At 35.6% G+C, this 21,369-nt stretch overlaps 1 protein-coding gene across 1 annotated transcript in view; it reads right to left on the bottom strand.

Moving 5' to 3' along the window:
• Positions 1-20,884, bottom strand: part of PMS1 (PMS1 homolog 1, mismatch repair system component) — a 33,630-nt gene extending 12,746 nt beyond the window's left edge. Inside the window, exons 1-3 of the mRNA XM_072419148.1 lie at positions 20,852-20,884; positions 20,219-20,321; positions 16,774-16,937 (exon numbers count right to left, since the gene is read on the bottom strand). Coding sequence (XP_072275249.1) covers positions 16,774-16,937; positions 20,219-20,321; positions 20,852-20,884 — 300 coding nt within the window. The remainder of the gene's footprint in view (positions 1-16,773; positions 16,938-20,218; positions 20,322-20,851) is intronic.
• Between the last annotated feature and the right edge of the window lie 485 nt (positions 20,885-21,369).

The raw sequence follows: 21,369 nt of genomic DNA on the forward strand, positions 1-21,369 counted from the left end.
TTACCTATACTACAGACAACAAAGCCAAAAAAAACTGCCAAACAATTAGTGGCCGATAGCTCACATGTTGAACCCGATTTATTAAAGCTCTCCAAGACTAGAGAAAATAGAATGTCATTGGTGAACCTGGGTGATCCAAAAACCTGGAATCCAAATAATTTTCTATTAGCTGGCAAATGTTTTCAATCCTGGACCAGAGCCACTCCAGATTTACTAGATCACCCAGGTTCTCCCATAATAGCCTATTTTCTCTGGTCTTCGGCAATCAGGCCCATTGTGTGCTTCCACTGACTGCTTTGTCAGTAACACGGATCTCATTACCTGTACCATTGTATGCTTCTCCTGAGATATATATTTCCAGGAATAATTCAGCGAAGACTTGTTGCACATCTCAGCAAATGATGGCAGGATATGTATAAATGTGTCCATTATCTAGACAATAAGGTGGGTTATTTTTGCTGAAGTTTCTAATACACACTGTGAGAAGCCAACTATATAAAGTGAAATCTGAGTAAGCAAAGGAAAGGCTGAAGTTCTGCCTTAAGGGATTTTGTACTGCCCCCCCCCCCCATTAAAAATACTATTGATAGGCTGTGATAATGGTCCAGTAACCTATTCCCTTTTTTTTTTTTTGTGTACGTCTTTTGTTGCACAGCTTGCACTTTTTACTATGCACCAGACGAGTAGCGGATGGTCCATCTGGCCTCACCTGAAAGTTAGGTGTGAGGAGTGTGCATTTCTTAAGTCTGCACTCCCCCTAACCTTGGATCTCTCTTCTGGAGAGCCCATTTGCTCAAAGATGCTGAGAGGGCTTGGCTCCGGTCATCCCAAAGTATGTGGAGGTGTTCTGCCTAGGCTATGGCTCGGGTGGAGTACTCTCCAGATTTGGGAAGCTTGTCCCGTCAGGAGCCATGCGCCCCTGAGGGTTCAGGTAAAGAGGACGGGACCATGTGGAGCACCTGGTGCAATTTTTTGTGTTGTACACTTGAGCACTTCACTTTTTTTTGCACCGGGTTTTAGTTTGGAGTATTTTCAACACCACGAAAAGTTCACCCTGAGGATCTTAAAAAAAAAAAAAGGTCCAGTAACTCAATTGTTTGTGTTAACGATCCAGAACAAACTGGGTGTGCAAAGAGTAAAATTAGAAAGTCTTTATGGCTTAATCAACCTCTGGAGTAGTAATACTAACTACATTTTTAGAATTCTTTGATTTTTATCAGTTCAGTACACTTTAACAGTACCAAGCCTTGAAAAAAGGGGTCTCTTCTTCTGAAATTTAATTTTAATATATTTTAATTATACTGCCTACCCCTTGCCTACCAAGACCCTACTTGAGCAAAGAGCCATCCTTCAGACAGACAGCCAGGCAAATAGTATTCTTAAAGGAAGATCATCAATGGCAGCCCCATATTTGTCTCCATGCAGGTTTTCTTTGCAGAGATGACATTTCTGCCCTGTAGTAACCTGACATCCCTGATGCCCAGCAATGAGATGGTAATGAAAAGCAATGCTTAGGAGTGACACTCGCTCTCCCTTCATTCTCTAATTTCATTTTCATAGTATGTATGAAGGAACAGGTTGTGACCTAGGCTAAGGCAACTCACAACCTTGGCTTATTTCTTCACCAGAAGAGCATACAAATAGCTTTGTATGCGTAACTGGGAGTAATCTTTTCAAGAGTAGCTAAATAAACACGATGTTGTTTATAAAATCCTATGTTTAAACTGAAGCAGAGGTACAGTAATAAATCTGGGTTGCTGATTATTGCAAGGATGTTATTACATTGCTTGACCTCCTGGGTAGCAGATCTACATAACTGTAAAGAGATCACTTTAGTAAACAGCTTTCAGAAAGCAGCGAAACATGAGGACATATTAAATGCACACTTTGTGATAGTGGATACTGCTAATAATTTTCAAACATGTTGCATGTAAAACAAATTTCCACTGTAAGAGAACTTTCATGCATTTTTGATGTGTAGTCTGAGCTCAGATGCATGCGCTTTAATTAGGAGTTGGGGACTCGCTATCAGGGAAGATCAAGGCACGATGATCAGCAAGTGTCATGGACACTTAGCAGCAAGAGAGTTAAAATGAATCAGTATACTATATCATCTGCAGGATGAGTCACAGCTGCTATAAAGAAACAACCAACCTAGAGGTACAACATGCATTACTATAGAGTAATAATGCACCCTATTATCTGGTATACTAATACAAAAGCTAAAAAATGCTTTGTCTTTGGTAGGTCGTATTCCTATCTTTTTTTAGTATTAGTTTTACAGATTAGAATGGAACACTATGAATTTGCTTTTTGTAATGCTACATAAGGTAAATTCTATCATTAACCATCAAATATGCAGAAATAAAAAGGTGCTTCTTTATGCTGAGGGCAAAGTTTTAGAGTGATACTGGAGATCAGAAACACTTGTTGATGTTAATGGACAAATAATGTATTTCTCAATTAGAAGCTTCTCAATAAATGACGAAAACCTGAAAAACTCTAATTTAATTGTGAAGCCAATGTTGTTTTGTACCTAAATCTGGAACGTTGCCTCTATTATTTATTATTTCATTCCTGAAAATATGTTAGAAAAGTAAGGTTTTTTTAAAATTAAATATTTTTTTTTTAAACACAAATTTTTTCTTTTTATGATTTTTTTTTGTTCATTTTGTTCCAAAATTTAAAATGGAAAACCTGGAAAACCAAATACATCAGGGATAGCTAAACTGGCAGAAGGTATAGAGTAACAACTAATATAATAAAGATAAAATCTTGAACAACTCACAGTCTGAATCATCCTCTATCAATCTTTGCAGCAGTAGATGATAAGCCATTTGCTAAAAAGAAACACAAAAGCTGCCATTGCCAATTTTATATAATACAAGCTGCCTAGCTGACTGTCAAGCAGATCCACCTGTCAGGGTCAGTGAAACGAATAGCAATTGTTAGCAGTTATAAAATGTGGCAGACTACCTGCATATAATACTAATTTCCTCCCTGTTCCTCTGCTGTGCACCCCCTCCCCCTAGATGAAATAGTACTGCACCATTACATGTACAAATATGAATGTTGCACAAAAATAATAAGCAAACCAACCATAAAAATAAACCATAAAATGGAAAAAAAAATGTGTTTATCTTTAGAGATAACTATGTCAAAATGATCATCAGAACATAATAGCTAAGGTAGAATGCACTACTTTAGCTGTAGGTTCAGAAGCTAGAGCCAGGGTTTATTTTATATTAAAAGTTCACATAATTTGTAAAAAAAAAAATTTACTAATAATATATTTTTCACTGCTGCAACTAAAATGTATGCTAAGTTTGTTTCATGAAATTTACGAGTTAGAGCAAATAAAAAGCCAAGAAAGAACCTGACACTAGTGGATGATGATACACCATGCGGTACTAGATTTAAAGAGGCAAAACTATCTGAAGATCATCTTGGGTTTAACAAGAGGTGGCCAAATGTATCTTGTTTCAACTCTGTTAATGCACTTAATGGTAAACCATTAGAACTAACCAGGCAAGCAAACATGCTTTCCACCTGCTCTACTATGCTATTTTATACTACAAACATTTATTAGATATTTAAAACAAAATCTGGTATATTGAAGGGTCTACAAACAAGGCCTGTGTGATAAATAGAATGTATTCTGCAGAAAGAATAAATTATATGGTATATGACTTTTTTTTGTAAAAAGCCAAGAGCAGCAGCACCAAACTACAACCAACTGAATGGTTATGGCCCACTTGAATACTGAATACCGCGGAGAGGGAGGAAATGATTTTCTGTTTACTCCCACTGTTTTGTTATTCTCAATGTCTGTGAATAAAGTGGATAGAATTGCAACAATGCATGGGCAATTTTTTTATTCCATATTCCACCAATACTTAGGCATTTGTAAATCTCACGAATGCCAAGGCATTTCGTTTTTATTCTTACTGACCAATGATATTGAGGCATTTTTCAAAATGTGAGGGCTCTATAGTGTAAATAAGAAGGAGAAGAAATATCACTTTTTAAATAAAAAAAAGTACACTCCAAAGCATTGGAGGTCAACCTAATAAATATAAGGGACCTCAAATGATATCCCTGATATTTTTTGGTATTTTTAATAACCACCTTTAAACAAAATGGCACAAAAGTGTGATATTAGATGGATGTTTCATTGTGAGTTTTTTTTTACATATAGGTTATATTTTTTCTGTAAAAATACAATAAATAAAGCATTAAAATTCCAGAGTCATATAAGGAACACACAATAAAAATGTTTAATATAATGTCCTACGAATATGAAAACCAACAGCTACAATAAACATTATGTTCATCCACCTTTGTGTTTATTGAAAATCTTATAATCTTACACATACACATAGTGACTGTTGGGGTAAAACAGGTCAGTTAGGGTGACCACAGAGTTTAGTTTTAATGAAACAACTGAAAAGTAACACCTTTCTACTCACTTTTAAAAAGAATGTAAATTTCGCATTGTTAAGGCAGCTGCAGCACAGCTGCAGCTTTTCTGTTACAAGAAAATAGCAAACACTGTGCTTCTTGTAAGTTAGCACAACAGATTTTAGGTGACAAATCTCCATTCCCAAGAAGTAGATCTTTATCCACAGGAAACAGGGATCCGGATAACACATCTAATCTCTCTGGCTTGTGGGGAACTGCAAAATAGCTGCAGGAGGATATATTCTCCCAAGAGAGTACACTGGACATTTGTGAGATGCCCATGTAAATTTATTGGTTATATTTTTAAGCAACAGCTCCTTTCTTACAGACTCACACAACTAAATTTAGAATATTAATGGATTTTTTTAAAAGAATAAAGACCTAATCAATTTTTTAGGATGGTAACAGAGCACAATCAATAAAACTGTAGCACTCTTGTTAGAATTTCATGGTAATAAATGGGAGGCTTAAAGTGTGTGATCCAAATAATGTTAGGTAGACTCCGCGTGTGTATGTACGTACATGTTTAGGAGATTTTACAAGGAAACAACGGATCCTTTACTTATGTAAAGAGGAAAGCACTCAAATAAAAGGAAATGGAAGTGCAGAATAGTAAATTTTGACCAAGTACCAACAAATTTGTGACCCCGGGAGCCAGGGAAGAAGGAAGGCAGCAAAAGAAAGAGAAGCCAGTAACAAAAGGGAAAATATGATGGGAAAAAAGGGGGTTTGGGAGGGAGAAGGAAAGGATGTGTTCAGGCAAAAAGAAATGGAGCAAAACCCAAAGATAAGATAAAGCAAAATCTATCCAAATAAGATCGAAAATGATGAAAAGCCTTAAAAGCAATTTAGAACTCCGGCATGCAACACTTTAAACAAAGTGATCAATTTATCCATGCATTATAGGTGAAACAGTGGTGGTTTTCCAATGGCAGGGAATTCTACTCTGGAAAGCAAAAAGATATGTCAAAAGATGCTTCCTCTCTACAGAAACAATTTTCTGCAAAAGACAATTTTAGGGGACATGTTGGCATCCATCAAGGCATCATTAATTACAGAAACTTTCAAACTTCATATACTAGATTTATTATACTTTAGATATAACTTTAGAGATAACTTTAGACACTTGAGAACCACCAAATGTGTAACATCGTTCCAAGGACAGATCACAATGCCAGCATTGAGGTGGAACCACTGCAAAGATCATATAAAGATCAAACAAAAAGTTATACTAGGAAGTGAACATTTTGTGCCAGGGATGCCATCCAAGCTCCATGAGTGAGAGCAAGTGCCTTATGAACATTAAACTCTGACAACTGATGACCCAGTTTCCTCTCTCATATCATTATATAGTAGAGGAAATGGAGAAATTAAAGGGAAAAAGTAAAGTAAAGAAATCAAATGTGTTTGCCCTCTGACAACAAACATAGGGATTCAAAAAGATATAGACAAAATCTTGAAATTGAAAGCATTGGAGGCAGTAATCTGGGGATACCATGAGTGTGGTAAAAGGCAGAACACAATTTAGGGGGTTTTGAAAATGAGCACAGAAGTACTGCAATGGCAGTTCAGAAAGACAGGCCCACATAGGCCAGAGGAAAGGCTGGGTTTCCCCAAGATGGGGGTCATATTGGCCCAAATTAGAGGTAATGCGAAGAGTTCTGACTACCTATACTACATTTTCAAAACAGAATAGAGTATATTTGTAAAAATATATAACATTTTTACATTTAAATACAAATTCCTGTAGTTTATTAGTAAAATTTTGTTTCAAGGTAAAAAAGGTAAATTGTAGTAATATGCTAAATAAAATGCACAAATAGGAAAAAAAAGGTTAAACTTTACATGGGAACTAGTCTATCATGACTACAAAAGCCAATAGACATTATTTTAAAAATACTTTGCTTCTTTACTATATCCAAGCAAATAAAACATGTTAGAAAATATAACTTTTCATCTTTTCTGTAGTTGCACCTAGCCCAACTGTGGTTCAGCCAGTAAACAATTTTGAAATTTCTTATAAAGTCACCTGCAGAGACTGGGCTCTGGAATTTGTAGGTGATTCTTCCCTATGCTAGTTTACAAATAGATTAAAAGGATGGGAAAGGGACAAGCACATCTAAAAAAGAACAGTTTGAAACACCAAAAACATCATAATCATGACAAACTAAAAATCCAACGAAAGGTAAATGTATAGGATGTAATGGGCAGAAAATTATAATTTACTTCACAATATTTATAAAACTGTTACTGCAAAGCTACATCTGAACCAGAATCCAATAGTTACATCCAAGACAAACCAATAACCAGATAATGACTTGTGGCGTGCCATACACTGGAAAAATGCTTTATCAAAATGCTTTGGATATACTGTACATGTACTTCCCCTCCACAGTGGGTACATTTATTAGCAAATTCTGGCTGTTGTTTGTTCTGTGTACATGTATCCAGTTTAGAGATAATTACAAAAAAGAAGCCGATATGAAAGAGCAAAAGATGAAAATTGGGCAAATAATGTATTTGAAGTCAAAAACCAACATTAGGTCCTTTAGACAAGAAGCAGTTTAGAAACAGGACCATGGTCAGTTGTAGATAAACTGCAGCTCTGGGGAAAAATCAAACACATAATATGCATTGGTGTACTACTATTCATTCCCTATGTGACCCGAATGCACCTTGCCAACTGGAATTGCAATGCATCGTCACACATGTATTGTTCATTGTGGTATGCTTGTTACCAAAAATAAATAAAAATGTGCACTCAATAAGTTGTGGAGTGCAGCTTATCTAACCTCCCTAGCAGTACCATTTCTTTCCGATTTTATATGTCTAAAAGCAGTGCATTGCTTTTCATGAAAATTTATTTGACAGTATAATATAATAGTATGAGTATAATAAAGTTTAAAACACAAAATCATGTAAAAATATAAAATTAAAGAAATAAAAAAATATATATATATAAATATTTTTTAAAAAAAATAAATTTTCTTGAAAACAATGTACTGTTTTTACACATTTAAATCCAATGTATTGCATTCAATACAGTTATTTTATATTGAAAGCAATACAAATGGATTTTGAATTTCCCGCCCCGCCGGCAACGTACACACGCAGCAATGGGAACTCCCCCGGTGACTCATCGTGTGCAGAAGACACCGGAAGAAGAAGGAAGAAAACGGATCGTGGCGATGGACGACGCGGGACGCCGGCGGATCAGGTAAGCACTGTATTTACTTACTTTCCCATAGGTTTACCTACCTGGAGTGTGACTCGGGGTTACCGCTTTCAGCAACTTTTTTTCTACCGCTAGGGAGGATAGATGATTAGGGACAAAAATGTAAATACAACAAAATATGCACGGTATGCTACAAAGTAGATATAACGTGGATTTGTTCTTTACATTTGGATTTCTCTAAGCTGGTTTGATGGGCCTATATTTTTAAGGCTCTCCAAGACCATAATGGACAAAATCCATTGCAGGTTTTCTGGAAAAACCTGGGTTCAACCATGATAGTACATCGTCTTCAGTCTTGCTGTAATAAATCAGGCTCCATGTATTAACCATATAATTTAGTACTATAGAAAAGCATGCATAATATAGAATTATAAAATGCAGATCTGCACACACAAGCAGATGTTGTGCATAAAATCATACAGACAAGCACTATAAGCATATAGATCAGACATTCAATCTGCACTTTGTATACAAACATACACATAGCACTGTATACACACACACAAACAAAACACAATCTGCACACTGCAGAAGAATACACATACACAGAAGAATACCCACATCACACTGCATTATAGTTGAGCTATACATAATATTACAAACTAGGCTGCTCTTACACCACACATTACTTACTACTAAATACAAGCTCCCTCTGCCCGGCGGCACTAGTTTCTCTTTTGCTGCACCCACCCTGAGTGGGTGGGTCAATAGAGACCCACAGAGTGGGTGAACCTCAATACTCTTAGTGAAACCTGAAAATTGTACAGTTCTCTGTAGGTACAAAAGGGGCCATGGGCATAAGGCGAAACTCGTTGGGTCCTACTAAATATGGGGGTCCTAGGCAATTACCAATGCCCCCCCCTTCCCAAATGTCAGCTCTATATTGGATCTTTAGGAAACAACAAAGATGTGTTCCAATTCATTAAGAGTAAATTTTCTTATTGTCAGAACACCAATTGCTGGTACCCTAAATTCTGATGTGATCACACAAGAGACTTACAATAGAGGTACTCAGCAGCTCCAGGGTATAGGATAAATTTTTAAAAAACGAGTTACATAAAATAATAGTAATAAAAAAAGAACAAACAAAATGGTAACAATATATAAAACTAACTTACACATGGTAATTAAATATATTTGAGCTAAGGTTTTAATGAACACTAGGTCGTCTGCATTGGGCATACTGTTGTGTGCAAGAAAAAAAAAAGAGTAATTGCAGAGATTTCCATTAAAGATATTTATCTAATAAAAAGTATCACTTATATATCAACTTTCCAGCTAGTCAACCTTGCCTAATATTTGCCTTTTTAGCACTTAATACAAATTAATGTTCATAGGTTAGTTGTTTAAATTGCCAGACTTGCTGTACATTATAGCTATTGCAGATAATAATGAGGTATTGGGATTCCCAGGTGGGTCTGAAAAATAATCCATAAAGGAATTAGTCCATAAGTATATTGTTAAGATAGCTGCAGAAAGTTAAAGCCTAGGTTGGTAGCAGAAAGTGGTTCTTGTGGTTTGTCTGCTTACTTATTGACGCTGTAAACCTCACATTTCACAAGTCCTACTCTTTCACTGACCTGTTTCACAAGTCTTACGTTGCTACTGTCTCCAATAGCCAACAAAAACAATATCAAGCCCTGGGATCTATACAACTAACCAATTTTAGTCTCAACCTACCCCTGAGGAAGCCAAAGTGCGAAACGAGAAAATAATAATTTAGGTAATATTTCAGATGAACTTTGTATAGAGTTAGGCTTCTATACCGATAACTTATGAATGGGTTGTGAACTAACATATTATGTATTGTTCAAATTACCATTGTTATGTTATTTTGTTGATATTTCAACAATACACTGTTCTTTTTTTGTTTGTTTTTTTTCAAATTGTTTTAAGGTAAGAAGAAATACACAATTCATTGCTTAAATATATAAAGATTATGATATATTTAAAAGACACGTACATCATCACTATTCTAGTGTGCCGGTCGCATTTTGATGGTTTAAGGTTAAAATCCAGAAATGTTAATAGTGCTCCCGAGAGGCTGACAGCAAGTTCCCAAGGACGTGAGTATGTAAGGATGTATGTGATTAACAATATCTTCGAAATAGACCTCTCTCTATGGCACTTTTACTGGAGCCAAAAATACTGTAACTCCATTTCGATTATTGTAAATAATCCCAAATTTAAAAAAAAATGCCAAGTATTTCAGGCGGATGTGCAAAAATGTAGATCGTAAAGTAATCAACACCTATAGTGCATTGTACAAAAGTATTCTGTCACTGAAAACAAATACGGGTGTTATTTCCTATCCCAGCAGAATGCAGGTGTCTTCTGTACATGACGTTGACCTATAACCTTGCCATGAACTGCACATTTTAACTGAGATTGCACTGTGAAATCCGCTACAAATTTCCATGACAAATTTCCATGGCAAGTTATTGCTTTTCAGCATGCCTACTTAAAGTCTGGTCTATTGCCAAGAGTTATAAAACAACATAGGACATACAAGAATAGGGATTTTCAAACCATTCATTGACACTGAAACGGTGAAAATGTTAATTCAATAGGAAATTCTGAAAAATTTGGTAAATTGGCACTCCTATTATATACCTTTATTTATGCCTTTAACCATCTCAATGTGTAAAACTCAAGAATGAAGAGACAGGAGTATGGAGCATTTGACAAGGAGCTCTCTTATGTGTTCATCTGTACATTTACCTGCTTGTCTGCAGATCAGCTTTGCAACCGAAACCCAAAAATTCGAACAGTATATATTGTAAAAAATGCACAAGAATATATGTTTTTAAAATTAAACATAAGCAGATCCAAAAGATATTGAGGTTGCAAATCATGACAGGTCAGCAAAAAGGTGGGTTTGCTTTGACCTTCCTTTCTTCTAAGGCTTCCTATTGGTCAGGTGTGTCACCCACTATATTGAGGATGCAAAAACTAAATTGGTGGTTACCCATCTGTCAGTCTTGTTTCTATATTTTCTGTCTTCTTGACCTTTAGAACCATTCTGCCTGCATGTTTTAAGTAACTGGAAGTACAGGAATTGCAATGCATTGTCACACATGTATTGTTCATTGTGGTATGCTTGTTAACAAAAATAAATAAAAATGTGCACTCAATAAGTTGTGGAGTGCAGCTTATCTAACCTCCCTAGCTGTACATTTCTCTCATTTGTTTTTCATGAAAATTTATTTTACAGTATAATATAATAGTATGAGTATAATAAAGTTTCAAACAAAATCATGTATAAATATGTATATGTAAAAATATGAAATGAAATAAATTCATATATATAATATTTTTTTTTTTTAATTTTGAAAAAAGAATAAATATTATAGTCATACTATTATATTTACCGTAAAATAAATGTTCATGAAAACAATGTACTGTTTTTACACATTTAAATCATTTGTTTTACACATTTGAATGCAATACAAATGGATTTTGAATTTCCCACCCCGCCGGTAATGCCCTCACGCACCGACATCACTGAGAACTCCCCGGTGACTCATCGTGTGCAGAAGACACCGGAAGAAGACTAAATAGGTGGTTACCCATCTGTCAGTCTTGTTTCTATATTTTCTGTCTTCTTGACCTTTAGAACCACTCTGCCTGCATGTTTTAAGTAAATGACTGGAAGTACTTCATTCAGAGGATAAGAGTGACTGCGTGGCAAGAAGCATTTTTATAATTAAATCTGCAATATTATGCCCAATTATCTCAAAGTTTCCTTGAAATGTCAAAATGTTTAAATATAGGTTTATTATTTATTACTTCCTTTGAAACTAAAAAACATTTTCTGAGAATACCAGTATAACTTTTTTTGCAACCATCAAATAATGAAATGTTTTTTTAGCATGTGGTATTCCAGGGTCACAGATCCAAAAGGTAGTGTGCACACCAGATGAAGTGGAGCAACTTTTTACAACTCTTATCACCAACTCCTCCTACTATAACAGCCCGTGTGTCTCGTGCATATTTAGTCCCCTGTTTTTACATAGGTCAGACTAGTAAAGTTTGACAGGGGACATTAGTTATAAATAAATTTTACACACCCTCCCCCTCTTAATTGTGCATACAGCATTACATCCTGTTAGAGTTTTCTCACTTCTATAGTAATGAATTAGGCTGATTTACAGTATTGTCCTGCAGTGTGATGTTACCATGTTTGCCTATTCAGTGTTTTTGCACTTTATTATCTGTATATGCTACAACTTTTTATTTGTTCTGTTTGTATTTTGTATCAAGTTCTCCTGTACTTTGGGTTTTATGTTGCACTTTATACCTCAAACAGCAATAAAAATGTTGAATCTAGGACCAAACATAGATGCTGCGTCTACTACTTGGCTTTTGGAAATGCTGGGTAATACCTAGTTATTATGGAACAGCTTGATTAAACACATATTTTTGGACCCGTGATGAGACTTATTTCCTATGATGCTATTTTAGTAAACTTTTTTGCTAAAATAAAAGTAGTGCAGATCCGCACGTACCTGTACTCTGGAATGAAGCCAGAATACTGCCTGACATAAATTCAGAGCAGCTTATCTCTGAGGCTTTGACCTGCTGACACTATATTCAATCTTCAACTAAATGCTGACCCGAGGGCTGCCAGCTTCCCCATCAAGATTCCTACGCCACAGATGGAATAGGAACCCACTGCTGAACTTTGTGCTCGTTCAGCTTCCTGGCACAGTTACCTTGCACAGCAGCTACATTTATACCAAGGATTGCAGTTATCATATGATTTATATTACTAATATCCTAACCATCCCTGTCCTCTTTTGCCAACATACACATTATGGATTTTTTAGTCATCCCTTTTCACGCCTGCACCTGTAAGAATACTCTGTCATGAAGTGCTAAAAGCACACAGAAATTCCAAAGATATTAAGTGTAACAGCAGCTCAATACTAACCTCATGGGTTTAACTAGTGGAAACAAAACTGTCCTCTCAAAGACATGTGATCAACAGATTAAATGCATTTTTAATTTTACAATAAGACTGAAAGCAGTAAAGTTTACATTCAGAGTTAAATCAGTATAAAAAATATTAAAAAGCAATAACCTACTTAAAAATGTTTTAGGAAATTTTCAATTTTATATATTTGAAATATATAATATTGAAATATATAAAATATGAAATATTGCATAAAAAATATCAGCAATGACTGCAGGGCTTTTGACATTTTTGTTCTGTAACTACTACTACTGCAGTGTTCAGCCCAGAAATTTTTGTACGCCCGGTGGGAAGAAATTGTAGGTGAGTGTCAGTCCCTGTATTGTAACCCAACTCTTCAGTACACCAAAAACAGCTTGGTGGTTACTGAAAAGTTCTGGGTGGTGCGTCCTGCTAAGGGGGGCTAGGGAGAACACTGTACTGTAAAAAAATGTTTACAGACCTTTATAACTCAAGCTTAAATAATCACAGTAACTTTACATGGGTACTTTCATCCATGCTTCTCTGCTTCTTCTTAATTTTATAATTTTCCCTTCAAGTCAATGTGGTGTATAAATAAATTATTCACCCATGAGTTTGGTGTTTGGAGCATGAAATGGATTTGGATTTTCCCAACTCTTACAAAAAAAAGTTACGTTAATTGGCTTTCCCTGAAAAACTTTCATTTGACTATGTTAATGAAATATGACTATGACATTAGATTGTGCGCCCCTTTGAGGGACCGTTAGTAACATGACTACGGACTTGATGTAAAGTGCTGCAAAATATGTCGGCACTAAATAATACTGTGTAATAATATTAATATACAAAAGGCTAAAAATTATTGTAAATAAACCTAACATACCTTTATTCCTACAACATCATAAAAGATACTTACTTTAAACCAATAAAATTTTCAGGTGCGTTTATTGCAGATAATGTAAAATCAATATTCTATCACAGATCTAGTAAATTTGTGAAAAGGTTTTTGCCAATGTTTCTCAAGCAGGCACATATATGATAGAAAATAATCACGGTTCAATATTATGGATCTAAATCTATCCACTGTCACATGGTAAACAACCAAGATATATTGAAAATTAGATTTAAAATAAAACCATTAAGCGCTGGTTGTTAAGCCAGACTATGTCTGCTTCTTTGCACTACTGGTGATTCTTAGCCTCCAATCCCTGTATGTGGACACATGGACACCAATGGACTTTGGATACTTATGCCATACCAACTTTGTCGGTTGTAATATCCCAGGACATGATCCAACCATATTTGCTTTATCCCAAAAAAATCTAAAATAAGCATGCAACAAACTGTACAGCAACATCTGACCTCTCATCTGGATCAGTGATCTGGATAAGTGAACATCTCATTCTGGATAAGTGATTTAAAAAATGAAGGATCAGAACACCAACTAGGCAAGCTGTGTATTTTAGAACCAGGTCAGCAATAGCAGTTTACAAAATCTCTCAGCATAGTTCCTCCTTAAGTACTAGATACAGTATCACTTTGGTTTATGGAACAACTATAAAGCATCTCTGTCAGTTCTTTGGCATCATCTCTATACGTTGTTTGTTTATAAACACTTGGAGAAATACCCCCCAAATTCTAACAGCTGTTGGCTGTCCATCCTTATTCAGGGCCCAAAGCACTTCTATTTAAACATCAGGCAAGGTCACTTGGGATCCTGGTCACATGCCCAGCACCTTGGCCAGCCAAAATTGTATGGTGGTCACATTGTTCGTATTCCAGAACAAGGGAATGATGCTACGAGCTGCATTATTGAGGTGCAGCGTTAAAGATGTCTCATATTTCTTAAAGGAAATCTTGTGCAAATGTAGTAAACACACCTTTGGCCTTAAAGGTATTGCTGAATCTGTAAATTGCCTACTTACACTTGCTACTTCAGAATCCCCGTACCCGTGAACACCTCCAACAAATATGGGTCAGTGTACCAATATCCGACCATCCCGTGGAGAAATACCCCCCATATTCTAAAAGCTGTTAGCTGTTCATCCATATTTAGGGCCCAAAGCACTTCTATTTAAACATCAGGCAAGGTCACATGGGACCCTGGTCACTTGCCAAAATTTTAGGGCTTTGAGAATTAATCCAGGTAACATCATCATCAACTAACATCACTGATGAAATGACCTCCTTCATCTGCATTCATATCTCCTTCAACAGGTACGTTGTGCATTCTGGCTGCCATATCCACTCTGCTTACACATTTGTGTTCCACTACAAATTGCATCCGATTGTATATGGTACGTGGTGCATTCTGGCCGACATATCAGGCCTATCTATCCATTTGTGTTCTAGTACAATTTTTCAAACACTGTTTGTACACTTGGAACAGCTCTCCTTCCTATGTCATTTGTATGAGTTTATGTACGTAAAACATGCGATTAGGTTAATTGGCTTCCCCCCAAAATTGTCCTTAGACTGTATTAAAGACATATGACTATGGTAGGGACATTAGATTGTGAGCTCCTAGGGACAGCTAGTCACTGGCATGACTAGGACTTGCAAGGAGCTGCATTGTATGTTGGCACTATATAAATACTGTATAATAATATTAATGTACGTATACTGGATTGCTCTAGAATTACAAAGAACTGGGATCTTGTTTAGTAGGTATGATGTTGTTGGAACTGTTTTTAGGCATATTTACTGAACTACAGATAAGAGGAATGAATATGCAGTTTGGATATTTTTAGATATTTACAGCTGATGTGCATGAAAATTAAGCATTTTCTGTTGAAGGGGTATACTGCACCCAGCGGGTAACTTGGATCAATTGCCTACCTGCAATGCATGAATACTGAGCACTGTTCTTTTGGGGGTATTCTACAGCTTCTTGAAAATATTGAGGTTCTTATTCTAACTGGATAGTTACTTGAAGGCACCTGCTTGGATTACCTGCGTATGTGTTTTATAAAAAGTACACTGACATAAATCCTTTAACATTGGTATTACAACGGCAAGTGGCAAGCTTGGAAGGCTTTGGTTTGGTCATGGTTTTTTATCCTTTTATTTTCTAAAAACCTTGGGAATGTATCTAATTGCATTTATGAAGATTATTCTAGTGTAGTTTTTAAAGGTATTTATTTAATATGTTTGGGCATTAAGCAGCCTATATATAATATTCAAGAGTTTTCACGTCTGTATATGTAAACATAATATGCAGGTAAATTTGAACAGTCTAGTTTTCAGGACTCTCTTCTCAATGCAAGACAAAAGTTCTACCCTTCCTTTTTTATCCAAGACAAAATACATTTTGGTTGGAGTTGGGCTTAACATGGACACAAAAGGTGAAAAGGGATTACAGTATTGGAGACTTTGTCTAGGTTCTGAAGCCTCCTTTTTAAATTTGATGGGGAATAGCTTCAAAACACGATATAGTTTAAAGAAAATACGTAATGACTTGCCAAAGTCAAAATTGCAAGTCTTCCTTATTCTTTTGTACAAAAGCAACAGTTTTCTAACTGGTTAGAGCAAGCAGGCTGGGAAAAGAATTTTAAAAAACATTGCTATGTATTAAAAGTATTTGTCACTATGAAACTCACCAGCATCCTCTTGCGGCTATAACACACAATATCTTTATAATGAACCTAATTCAGGAGGATGAAAGATAAAGTGTTGGCATCAAACATGGAGCTGCAGCATGTATGTTGTTAGAACGCCCTCTACTGCATATTAGATAGCATGTCAAATGTACAATAGAAATCTGTCAGCTGTATGTTTGTTGGATGCATACATATATATATATATATATATATACATACATATATGTGATTGTCAGATGTATGATGAGGTTTCATCATAAATAGAATTTTGTTTTGTTCTGTCATGTAGCTTAAGGTTAAATGGAACACAAAAGGTATGTTCTCAGACTGGTTTTCCTAAATACAGTTTGTTTAACTTGAGTGCAGTATAACTATTGGTCTAACTCCAGCAGAAAGCTAAAGCTAGACAAATTATACAATATCTTTACATGACAACCTCAATGATCAGGTAGTGTTTTATTTTACTATAAGATGTGATAACACTGTAAATAAATCATTATAAAAAGATATGTAAATCAGTTTACATAGATTAGCCTACTTACCTTATTGTGCACAAGTAAAATCCTAAGTTCTGGTTTAATAATTGCATATGCCATTATGAGGTCTTGAACTTTTTTGAGTTCTGCTTTGCATTTTTTGGTGGTAGAAAAATATTGTTTTCTTACTGGCAAATTCTTGAATAAATTGAGAACAGTCACTGTAGTCCCTAAAAGAAAAAGGGATATGAAGATGACAATTTTAAAGATGGTAAGACGCGTTGCATTATTTAGAATGATACTAAAAACAAGTGAATGCATAAGCATAACGTACGGCAACATTTAATATTCAGAAAACCAAAACGATCAGCATCCAGGTTCATTGTGACTACACTTTACTGAAGAGCACATAGATGACACCACTACACAACCGAGTTGGTTCTTGAGCATGTGATCAAGAAACGTATTGTGTTATGCCATTTTCAATGAGCTATTTAATGGATTAAATAAACCCAAGTTTCATCATTACATTAAAATAGGGATGTGCAGATTTTAGACTTTTGTTAAAAACACACAATGGACCTGATTTATTAAAAATCTCCAAGACTGGAGAGTATACACTTTCATCAGTGAAGATGGGTGATCGAGCAAACCTGGAATGGATTTCTTCAATGTAATTTGCTAGCAAATGTTTTGAATCCTGGACCAAATCCATTCCAGGTTTGCTGGCTCACCCAGCTTTACTAATGAAAGTGTACCCTCTCCAGTCTTGAAGAACTTTAATAAAATCCAGGTCTATTGTGTACATTTTTCTTTTGTAAATTACAATAAATAAATATAAATAAATCCTAGTCTTCAAGGTAGCTTTATTAACCACCCAACCGTTAAGCCCGACCTTGGTTCGGGCTAAAAAAAGTTACAATTATCGATAAGCCCGAACTTTTCCCCCTGTATTAAAATCATCACTTACCTGGTCCCACTGTTATCATCCAGCGTCGTGTTCCCCCTCCAGCGTCGGGTGCCTTCTCCGAGAAGAAGCCGGCCGGCCGGCGGAGAAGAAGAAGCCGGACGGCTTCTTCTCCGTCCGTAGCGTGTGCGTGTCCCTCGGCGATGACATCGGCGCGTGTGCGGGAAATTCAAATTCAAACTCATTCAAACACATTTTGTATTGGATTGAATACAAACTCCTGTATCCAATCAAATACAAAATAATTCAAAATAAATACAAAGCATGTAATTGGTAAATTCAAATTCTCATTTTGTATTGGATTGGTAACAGAAGTTTGTATTCAATCTAATACAAAATGAGAGTTTGAATTTTGTTCTCATTTTGTATTGGATTGAATACAAAGTCCTGCATCCAATCCAATACAAAATAATAGAAAATATATTTATGTGGTTTTGTCTATAGGTATGTGACGGACACTAGGGAGGTGTTTTAGAAAAATATATTATTATACAGTATACCGAATTATTGTATTTTCAGTATTTTTCATTTATTTATGTATTCTTGTTTAAGCTCATTTTTGTGTATTTTATTTAATTTTATTAAAAGTTTTTTTTTTTTTTTTTTACATGATTGTGTGTTTCAAACATTTTTATTATTCAGGATATCTACTAGAACCCTGTTCGGACAAATTTCTGTAAGTTACAGGTCTACAATTTAAAAAACAAAATTTCATGAAAAACAGTGTAACACTTTTGGAACAGAAATCTAGACCTCAGTGTAACGCCCAGGTGGTTAAAAGCCCTTTTTTACTTGTAGCAGTAAGCTACTAACTCATTAGTGTTCCCAAGCCTGCAGTATGTTTTCCTTTAGTAGTGCTCTGGTTTCTCAGCAACGCTTAACAGAAGCAAACACTTGGACACCTTGGCCCTGATTTATTAAAGTTCTCCAAGGCTGAAGAGAATACACTTTTATCAGTGAACCTAGGTGATCCAGCAAACCTGAAAAAGATTTCTTAAAAGTCATTTGCTATTTGTTGGCAAATAATTTCAATCGTGGACCAGATCCATTCCAGGTTTGCTGGATCACCCAGCTCCACTGATGAAAGTGTATTCTCTTCAGCCTTGGAGAACTTTAATAAATCAGGCCCCTTGTGTTTGGAGACATGTCAATCTAATGTTTATAAGCTTTGAAGTGTGAAGGTCTTTTCTCCAGCACGTTGAGTTCACATTGGGATATATTGCTAGATAATGGGCTGCCTATGCAATTGCCTACTTTAACTTCAATGTATTTAGGCTCAGGTTGGATCTTTTAGGAACAGGTTGGGTTTTTTTCTTTAATTTTGGAGTTAAGTTATAATAAATAATGAACCTAGCCACACATACCTTCTCTATTACCAGATTGTAATACCTTTGTAAATCTCATTTGGATTTACTATTACCTGCATTATGTAGCATGAGGGTCCAACTAAACAATACACTTTAATGTACATATCCATTTATATGCAATCAGGTAGACTTTCATGCTACATGGGAACAAATAGATTTAAAAGGATATTATACATTTGGATTGTAACATCTGCAACCAAACAACTAAATACACTGCTGAAACAGACATATTTTTGGAAGTCAACAAGTGACAAACGATAGGAAATTCTATGTAGAGAATCCAATTAATTACATAAATCTCCTACACTGCACAGCCAGAAAAGCGACATACTTACAGCCAGGTACTGCAAAGCAACTTCTTATGTCATCTCTTCATTCTTATTCTGTCTTATGCAGAACCAGAAAGTGTGTAACTATATACCAGGCTATGCTATCTAGCAAAGATGTCTAATTAGGAAGACTAAATAATTTACCTGTATATTTTGCGTTCTGCTTCAAAGTTTACCTAAACTCAGAATTTTTACTTTACATAGAAGGGTAGAGAACCCTTTTATTTAAAGTAAAAATTCTGTTTGTTAGTCTTTTTTTTTTAAGTGCATCACCCTTTAAAAAAAAAAAAAGATAAGACTGAATGGCAGCGCAGAGCCTCCCAGGATACCTATGTCACAAATCCTGGGAGGCTCTTCTGTGACCTGATCTTGGGCATGCACAGAAGGAGCCCTTTCATTAATGGAAGAAAAAAAGTGGGTGCAGTGAGATTGGCAATCTATTTTTCCCCATCTACGGGGACACAGGAAGAACGCCGGGCCGAAGATGGACACCGGGACGACTCGTGACCCAAATGAAAAAGCAGGATTAAAGGTAAGTGTGTTTTTTTATTTTGAGTTTATTTTCGCTTTAAACACAAGACACAACTCAAACTTGAGAAGTTAACCACATTTCTTGCCTGTATTGTCCTGTATTGCGCAGAAAATGCCCTTTCATCAATAGGGAAAAAATTGCCAATCTTTCTGTTTTTTCCCAATCTACGTCACCTGATCTTGCGCCTGCACAGTGCGAGATAGGGCGACATAGTAAGAAAAACATGGAAGAAGACAGGAGAAGATGGTGGCTCTTGGCTCTTTTTTTTTCAACAGAAAAGTCTGATAGGGTCTCTGAGGTTGTATTTTTTTCTTACCCTTTCCAAGGTGTGATGGCTTCTGAGATACAATATGTCCACTGTTATCCAAAACATATTGGGTGCTGATCTCATCAGAGGCTGTCTTTGTTGTAATATGCACCTAAACAACAAGGAAGTAAAACATTCAGAATAACAAAGAAATGTTATTAGACCAAAAGTCTAACATCACAGAAAAGTTGAGTTAATTTACACTCCAGTTAAAAATATATCTACATACAATATACACATCCTTAAAGATCACAACAACACACTAGAATTGGTCTAACTGCTTAGAAATGTCTGCTGTTGGCCAGCCAGGAATTTGCCAGGAAAATAAGAAAAATATAACCTTAAAAAACATTTTTCTCCAATTACAAATACATAAATAAATAAGCGCTTGTTTAAAGTATTTTTTTAGTGTTTATTTAAATATAAATAAACACTATAAAAATATAAACACTATATAAAAAATAAAATTAAAGTACTTTTGGTGCTTATTCCACAGCGGGAAAAACAAAAGATTACCACTTTTGGAGGTGTTCATTAATGAAAAACTTCAGAAAACAATTCTCCTAATTAGAGCGGGGCTTGGTTGTAAAGTGATCCTCAATGATGCAAAGACCAGTGGTTAGGTTCTCTAAGGCATTCTACATAAGCATGAGTCTGCATGATGATATTGTCCATGGTACCCTGAGTTCATTGGAAGTAAGGTAAATGATGCTGGTCATCTAGCAACCCTGAATAAAAATGGCTTTGGACTGCAGAGAGGAAATCTTTCAGTGCTCGAAACTGAAGGCAGGTATTGCAGTTGCATTTTTTATTTTACATTTTTTTCTATGCAGTTCTGGCATATTTTTGACCTAACAGAGTCACTTTATAGTGGATGTAAATCCAATCCCTAAAACCTCACATAAACTTTAACACGATGAAGTGATTTTATAAATTGTTTACCATGTACGACTTTCTGTAAAAAGAATACTTGATATTTCCTTTATGAACTTGATCAGGAAATTCTTGTTATGGGTATATTCTATCACCCAGTTAAATTTTTATGTTGTTTTCCTGACCCTTCCACCCTGGTTGAGGACACACTTTGCACAGACATAGAATGTCTCATCACAACATGTAATAACACACCACAAAAATGTGTAACTAACCTAGGAAATGTT

This window comes from Pyxicephalus adspersus, chromosome 7, assembly GCF_032062135.1.
Source record: "Pyxicephalus adspersus chromosome 7, UCB_Pads_2.0, whole genome shotgun sequence".
Classification (NCBI taxonomy): Eukaryota; Metazoa; Chordata; class Amphibia; order Anura; family Pyxicephalidae; genus Pyxicephalus; species Pyxicephalus adspersus.